This window comes from Trachinotus anak, unplaced genomic scaffold (genome assembly GCF_046630095.1).
Source record: "Trachinotus anak isolate AG129_WGS33_773 ecotype Australia unplaced genomic scaffold, CSIRO_AGI_Tana_v1 ptg000003l, whole genome shotgun sequence".
NCBI lineage: Eukaryota > Metazoa > Chordata > Actinopteri > Carangiformes > Carangidae > Trachinotus > Trachinotus anak.
Window position 1 is genome coordinate 15369932 of NW_027273854.1, and position 8224 is coordinate 15378155.

Below are 8224 nucleotides of genomic sequence, written 5' to 3' on the forward strand. Positions count from 1 at the left end.
ACCCGTTTTCTTTATTAATGAGTTTAATAAGTGATGGCTTGGTTTATTATTATTATTATTATTATTATTATTATTATTAGTTGTTGTGGTTGTTGTAGCAGTACTATCTTCAAGCAGCCGACCGCCGCTATTTTTGCAGCGGCGGTCGGCTGCTTGAAGCGACAGCCTCGGCGCTGGACGGCTACTCTCTTGTTCTCTCGGTCGTCTTTGGTTTGTCTAACCACCGAAGATGGCGGCGCTTGTGGGGTTGCGCGCATGTTTCTCCGGTAAAATGTTTTAATTCTCTCACAGTATCAGACTCCGTGTGCATTTCTGACAGTTGAATGACTCGTTGCACCCCGTTTGGTTGTGTCCATAGTAGGATAGGTTGTTTGCGCCTGTAGAAACAGAAGAAAATGAACAAAAAAGATGATGCTGTCTCTTCTGAAAGCAGAGCAAGGTCACGTTACCACACAGTGTTAGCTAACGATACATCTTCCAGAAGATGAGCTCTGACCGATGGACGGTTATTTAGATAATATCGATATTATTAGTAGTAGCTGCACAGGTATCAAAGTCTCCTGTGACTGTCACTATCAGTAGCTAACTTGAAGGAGCATGTCACAGCCGAGTGCTGTCCTTTGGTTTGTTAGCTTACTGTCAGCCGCTGCAGATGTAGCCTGCGTGCTGATGGACACTGATCAATCCAAGTGCAAAGCAGCTTTAGCTTCTCAGTCATGCTTATGTACTGCAGTATTTAGATGTGTATAATAAAATGACGGCGATTCTTTACCCTGTTGATTATTGGCATAAAGAAATGTAGTATGTTCCTAGAAGATAACTAGTAGTTATTGTTTTGGCCATGGATTAATTATATAACTTGGCGACAAAATGTGAAAGGTCCTCAAAATAACTTTCTAAATAGATGTCTATAGAGCACCAGGATTTTCATCCCAGTGACACAGATTAGAGTTGAGGTGTCTGACTCTGGGAGAGATTTTGATTGGACCAAGCAAAGATGTGTGAGGCTCTCACTGGCAATAGAGTATGTGAAGCTATACTCTATTAACAGATGTCTGCACTGATTGAAACGAACACAACATAACATATCAGTCACTGACAGCCTGCTTGACCAAGTTGAGTGGGTGTGGGGCATGAACAATGGCTGGAAGAGTGAAATAATAGTTTAAATGTCAGTCAGCGTCAGTACTTGGGTCATTGACATGACCTGCATATTTTTGTGATCTGAGTGCATTACTTTCCTTTAAAATAATTTTAATGAATTCATGACATGCATCATTTTATTTTATAAAACTGCTGTAGTTTGGCCATGTTTTCAGTACATTATAATAATGTATATATTTTATATTTTGGCCTCTCAAACCACCAAAATGTCAGGTGGCGCAACCCTCAGAGTTAATGAACAGCCTGAGAAAAGTATTAAATATGATATTTTAATAATAATACATTTAAATTAAATACTGTGGCATGATTTCATGCTTGAGACTCTTCAAATAAGCTAAATTCACAAGTATTAATACTTTTAAAGGTGTTAAGATAATTCAAAAACTTTTGTCCGGGAATTTGTGTATTGTCAAATGTCAGGGTGGTGCAACTGTATACATGCATCTTTTATTCTGAAGTGAATGGTTACAGAATCAAACAGGATATTCAATCAGCCAGAGGACCCCAAGTGATCTTTATTGATGAGTGAAAAGGTTTGTAGAGCTCTCTCAAATATTGATTAAAATAGCTACTTTCAACTCATAGTTGGGCTGGTACACTTTTCATGTCAGGTGGTACAACCAAGGTAAAACTAGGAGAATGTTATTTTATTATAAAACTCTTAATTTTATTAAAAAACTATATGTATGAACTTGCTAGCAAAGGCTAAAGGTTAAACAGGTGTCTAAGTAGAAGCCTGTTTAATTTGAAATTAGCTGCAAAAGTCAGGTGACACAACTGAATTGTCAGGTGGTGCGACCAGGTAAAATATTTATTTAAACCAATAAATGATAGGTTAAAGTGAATAAATGGTTGAAGACTACGAGGTATATAGCTATTGTATTAAATAGATTCATTTGTATATTTATGTACAAGTTTTTCTGTATTTAAATGTAAAACTGGATATTATTAAAAATATTAAATACCTGGCCACTGAAATGCAAGAATCTTAAATTATAGTTAACAAAAAACTCAACCACAAAGTAACAATGTGTTAGCCACTATAGACACACTCAGGTATACTTGCCAAACATTTCACTTAGAATAAATAGAAGCAAAGTATATAAATTTGGTTGCGCCACCTGACATTTTTCAGGTGGTGAAGTTAAAAATACAGTCAAAAAATGAATTTAAAACTTTGAAATGTTGTAACACAAATAAGGCTTGTGGAAACACATTATTCTAATTTCAAAAATATGCATAATATCCATTTTAAAAAGACATTTTTAAAAGCTTTATTTGTCAATGACCCACTTGTGTTGTGACAGGAAACAGTTTATTGTGCTGGAATTACTGGATCATCTTCACTGAAGCATCCTGTCAAATAATCAGCCATTAACTGAGTTTTTAAATTCTCATGCTTTGATTGGTTCTTCTCAGCCCTTCAGCTTTCTTCGCCAAGCCTTCTGCATAGCTCCTACAGATTGGTGAGTATGCACACAAACTGCAGTCTACAGACTGTTTGATGTGTATTTTCTAACAGTATAACTCCTGTGTGTCCTTGTCTTGTAGTGTGCTGTGCCTCTGAGTCGGCGGACCTTTGCTGCAGATGCTAAGAAGACATACAGCCGAGACAAGCCCCATGTGAACATTGGAACAATTGGCCATGTTGATCACGGCAAGACCACCCTGACAGCAGCCATCACAAAAGGTAGAATCACTGCTGTCCAAGCTTTTGCTCTCACACTGGCCCAGATGAATGTTAATCCAACACATGTAACAATTTGATTTACTCCAGAGCACTGGTTCTCAGCCTCTTCCAACACATGACTCACTTGAAAATCTCAAAAATGCTGGCAGCCCACATCCCACCCCATAAGAATATGGAGGCCACCATCTGTTTCTTGTCTCTTTCCATTTAATTCTTCCTGTTACTAACCAGCGTGGGACACTGATAGTCCTTAATACAAGAGAAAAAACAATGAAAGAAGTTTTTAAACATTTTGTTTTAAAACATTTAAAAACATTATTTATATTTTCACTTTTTAATGTAATTACATCTTTTCATCAAAATTGTACTGTTTTGCAAATGAGTTGTGGCCCACTTGCAATAACTTCACAGACCACAGGCTGGGAACCACTACTCCAGAGCATGACTTTGTTTCACAGACTTATGTGGAAAAGTAAAGGCTCTTTCATTTTCTAGTTCCAAAACATGATCTGAGTGTTGTGACCTCCCTTCCTTAGTGCTTGCCGATGCTGGTGGTGCTCGTTACAAAAAGTACGAAGACATTGACAATGCCCCTGAGGAGAAGGCCAGAGGAATCACCATTAATGCCTCTCATGTGGAGTACACCACAGCCAACAGACATTACGCTCACACAGACTGCCCTGGTCACGCTGACTATGTCAAGGTAATCTGCATTTTTTTTTTCCCCCACCTACATACAACCCAACCAAGAAAAGATATTTTCATTGTCATTTTGAACTTATCAGAATAGCAGCCGCTTTCCTTTTTCAGAATATGATTACAGGCACAGCTCAGATGGACGGCTGCATCCTGGTGGTGGCTGCCACGGACGGGCAGATGCCTCAGACACGCGAGCACTTGCTGTTGGCCAGGCAGATTGGTGTCGAGCACGTGGTGGTTTTCATCAACAAGGCCGACGCTGTGGAGGACAAGGAGATGCTGGAGCTGGTGGAGATCGAGATCCGCGAGCTGCTCACAGAGTTCGGCTACGATGGCGAGAACACACCTGTTGTGATAGGCTCTGCCCTCTGCGCTCTGGAGGTGAGGGGATACTGGTAGTGAATTCTCAAACAATTCAGAGAATAATGTTTTAATATGTTTGCACTTGTGGGTTAACTTCTCTGTCAGCTGCTCTCAATGGGGTTTGATCAATTAGCTACTGTAGTCAGAAAAAGAATTAGTGTAAATGTGACTAACTGCAGTACATTTGATGCGATGTAACAGATTTTTTTTTCTTTGCTCCATCTCAGAGCAGAGAGCCTGAGCTGGGTGTGAATGCAGTGATGAAACTGCTAGAGATTGTGGATACCTACGTTCCTCTGCCCAAGAGAGAGCTGGAGAAACCGTTCCTCCTGCCCGTTGAAGGGGTTTATTCTATCCCAGGTAGGGGAAAAATGAATCCATAACACTGATCTGGAATATTGGTTGTATTAGTTAGCAGATATTTGAGTCAAAGTTGTGATGCACTGAGACAGATGATGCTTTAGGATTACCAATTGTGTCTTTCAGGCAGGGGCACGGTGGTTACAGGCACCTTGGAGAGGGGTATCATCAAGAAAGGAGAAGACTGTGAGTTTATAGGTCACAATCGCAGCTTCAAGTCTGTGGTTACAGGTGAGTGAAAGACAAAGCAACACAATCCCAGAGGTGCTTACGTAGTTGTATAGAATATGAAGGAAAGCATGACAAATAAACAGATGGTGGCAAATTAAAGAAAAGGCCCCATTAAAAAGTAGAGAAACATACATTATCTCTCTCTGTCTCACACTCACACACAAACACATTGCCAACAGACCCGCCTGTGGACAGCCCCTCCCCTCTGTCAATATCAACTGCTTGTGCAAGTGGATAAGGTTAATGTTCATTCTTTAACTCTGACACGGAATGTTTGCTTCCTCAATCCAGATGAACATTGAAATTTTTTTCAGACTCCAAACGGGTGGTCAGACAGTCTGGACCAGAGGTTTTAGCAAAACATAAGTATATAGAAACTTAAGAAGACGCACGTGGGAAACCTGAACAGTCTGACCAAAGTGATTAGCTGTCCAATGAATTTGTTTCAAAAAATTTGTTTACAGCCTACAACCAGAGCTGCTTTGGCAGCTGAAGCAGCAAGAGAGCATAAGGAAAGGATAGCTATAGCTAATGAAGAAAGAGATGTAGGAGAGGAGCAGCCAACATGCTGCTGTGGGAGAGTCAGCTAGGGATGAGGCAACGGTGAGATTGGCAGCAAACACAGAGACAGAGCTGTATATATTGTTACCTTATTTATTTGTCACAAGGAACTTGAAATATTTGCAGCGAAGCACCTTATATATGGTTTTATGTAATGATTCATTTAAAAGAGCCCCCCCCCCCCACCTGTCATCTACAGCCATATATAGAATCTAATTATGTGGGAAACACTGTTTTTGTGTTCACATGTATGCTGTGAACATATCTGCCCATCCAATCATCAAATTAAGAACACACTCATGTCCAAGTCTATCAGGGCCTTTAGACAGTGCTTTACATTACCTTCCTCCAAACACCAAAGGATAAATCTGTTAAATTTATGTTCAGGAGCATTAAAACTTTTCTTGAGGCTTATGGTGGCCCAACACCTTGCTAAAACACATTCTGTTTTTTTTTTTGTTTGTTTGTTTGGGTTTTTTTGTTGTTGTTTTTTTAATGTCTCACGTGTCTGTCTGTATAAGGAATACTTTTGTAAGTGGCCTCAGGTATGGACAAGAATTTGACCTTTCTGTCTGTGCTGTTTGGCTCAGGTATCGAGATGTTCCACAAGTCTCTGGATCGCGCAGAGGCAGGAGATAACCTGGGCGCTCTGGTCCGAGGCCTGAAGAGGGAGGATGTGCGGAGAGGGATGGTGATGTGCAAACCAGGATCCATCTCACCTCACCAGAAAGTCAAGGCCCAGGTCTGAGAGAACAAAGATGCAGACAATTGTTACGGATTCATTTGTAACATTTCTAAATAATCAATTAGTCTAAATGGCTCATTTCCGCCTGAAGACAGGTCAGCAGTCAGATCCGTGACAAACCATGATACAGTGATGACACCAAGGTCGTTCACTGAATTAAAGAAACAGTTTATATCTACTGACAAAGCAAGAACTAGCTTTAGAGTGAGGGTGTAAGCTAAAGTCCTTCTGTTTATTTATCTTTAATTTATTTTTTAGAATGAAATACAAATGCATTGTATCAAGTCACTGAAAAATGAATGTGTGTGTGTGAACATTTTTGTGCTTCCTGTGTTACAGGTGTATGTTCTGAGTAAGGAGGAGGGAGGCAGACATAAACCGTTTGTCACCAACTTCATGCCCGTCATGTTCTCTCTCACCTGGGACATGACCTGCAGAGTCAGCCTGCCTGCTGACAAGGTGTGTGCATGTGTGCGCTTGTGTGTGTATCAGTCTTGAATACCATCACAACTATTCACAAAGCAAGTACATGTGTTAAACGTTGTTGTAATTTATGTAACTTCATGATGTTTCAGGTCAAACGTGTAAAAGCAGCATCACAGTCTCTGTTGAGTCATTGTGTTCAGTGTAGTACAACAACAAGCTTTTGAAGAATAGTAACCACTCTCCTGTTTGTTCTTGTCTTGCTTCAGGAAATGGTGATGCCAGGGGAGGACGCTTCCTTGCTTCTGACGCTCCGTCAGCCGATGGTTCTGGAGAAAGGCCAGAGGTTCACTCTGAGAGATGGAAACAGAACCATTGGCACTGGCCTGGTCACAGAAATCCTGACGTTTACAGATGAAGACCAGTGCAACTGGGGCTGAAGAGAAACTCTGTAGAGAGGGCGGGGGGGCGGGGGGCGGGGGAGGGGGTGGCTGGGCTGGGCTGGGCTGGGCTGTGTGGGGCTTTGTCTGTGTCTGGTCAAGTCAATTAATTAATTCTAAAAAATATATACAAAAACATAAACCCATGCACAGGAAGAGGAGGGGACTCAAAGGAATGCGTGGCTCAGTTTCACCAAACCAAAATACCTGTTAAGCACTGTCCTTGTGTTTAAAGACCAGACTGTCAAAATTATGTCATTTATGTAATAAAATAAATTAAATAAAAAAAAACACCTCCTTTGTTTTATGGTTAGTGCTAACCATGATGAAAAAAACCACAGCTTCATGAGGAATGAAAAGCTCTAATGTTAGAAGAATCTTGGTGTAAATCTGTGGTTGAAGGCAAATACCTGCCACTGCATGTTATAAGCTGTATATGCCACATGAGGGCAGCAAAGAGAAGCTTCAAAACTTTTCAGGTCTATAGCAGTAATTAAGATGTCAAAATGATTATTACTGGTTATTTGGGCTGAAGAAGTCGTATTCTTCTAATGTCTGTTCTTACATGAGTTTCTGTAAAAACAGGACAATATCAGTAACTGGAGACAGTTACTCTACAGTTTATGGTTCCTCTATTCCTGATTATCAACTCCATTATTTTTCTAGGTGAAGATGTTTTGACATGTGATGAAATAACTTTCTCTCTCCTGTCATGCCTGCAAGGTCACCAAACAGGTTCCTCCACAAAACCTTCAAAAACAGTGTCAGGTTCTGCACAAGGAGTCACAGAGTCATTGAGAGAGGTTTATTGAATTAACAGTAAAAATGTGAAACTGAACTGGTACAGCCTCTGAGCCAAATGTAAAGAAGATGATATTTCCATGATCAAAATTCTCACAATTGTTTGGTGTTTTAATGGACAGGTTGACATATAGACAGGAAGTGCATGCAATTTTTTCCTATGCATTGACAGTTTTGTTTTTTTTTTTACATCAGTTATGTTTGTATATGTTGCATTAATACAGACAGGCATTTAACAGAGATGCCAAATGCTCATATACTGTCTGTAGAAGATAAGAAATGTGAACTGTTTCATCAGGGGTTCAAAGACTATCAGCTTGATTTTTACACTGCAACATGAGCAAACCCAAATACACCTGTCATTATCTTATGGTGAAATTAAATTAAATTTTTCGTAAATTTTTTATACCCATATAAACCATCCTTTGCTCAGTTTACAGTCTTTTCAGTAAAAGCTGAAATACAGTTACGATATTATTCAGCTGAAACAGAGAAACCCGCAATATTAACTAAGAAGAGGTGAGCTGAGATTAAACAGGACATCTCTGTTAGATAACAGAGACAAACAGCATCAGCCTGAGAGATAATAAAGAGAAGAGATGACATTGGCGATTGAGATGTTGCCGAAGGGTTTTTGATAAGTCTTAATAGTTTGTGACTGTGTCCTTTACTGGATAATTTCAGTGTGGTAAGCCAGGCTGACAGGACGTCCTCTGGTTGCTCTGTGTTTGCTGTAGGTATTTGAGT

The 8224-nt window shown here is 40.0% G+C and overlaps 1 protein-coding gene across 1 annotated transcript; it reads left to right on the forward strand.

The window, feature by feature from the left end:
* The first annotated feature begins 171 nt into the window (after positions 1-171).
* On the forward strand, positions 172-6967 carry tufm (Tu translation elongation factor, mitochondrial). Its single transcript, XM_071474022.1, has 10 exons — positions 172-266; positions 2584-2630; positions 2716-2854; positions 3391-3557; positions 3665-3934; positions 4144-4276; positions 4403-4507; positions 5659-5810; positions 6153-6272; positions 6506-6967. The coding sequence occupies exons 1-10, from the start codon at positions 230-232 to the stop codon at positions 6674-6676; spliced, it is 1341 nt and encodes a 446-aa protein (XP_071330123.1). The 5' UTR covers positions 172-229; the 3' UTR covers positions 6677-6967.
* The last annotated feature ends 1257 nt before the right edge of the window (positions 6968-8224 follow it).

Coding starts and splice junctions, on each gene's coding strand:
- tufm (XM_071474022.1), top strand. CDS start 230: ATGGCGGCGCTTGTGGGGTTGCGCGCATGTTTCTCCG. Junction 4,277..4,402: donor AGGGGTTTATTCTATCCCAG/GTAGGGGAAAAA, acceptor TGTGTCTTTCAG/GCAGGGGCACGGTGGTTACA. Junction 4,508..5,658: donor CTTCAAGTCTGTGGTTACAG/GTGAGTGAAAGA, acceptor TGTTTGGCTCAG/GTATCGAGATGTTCCACAAG.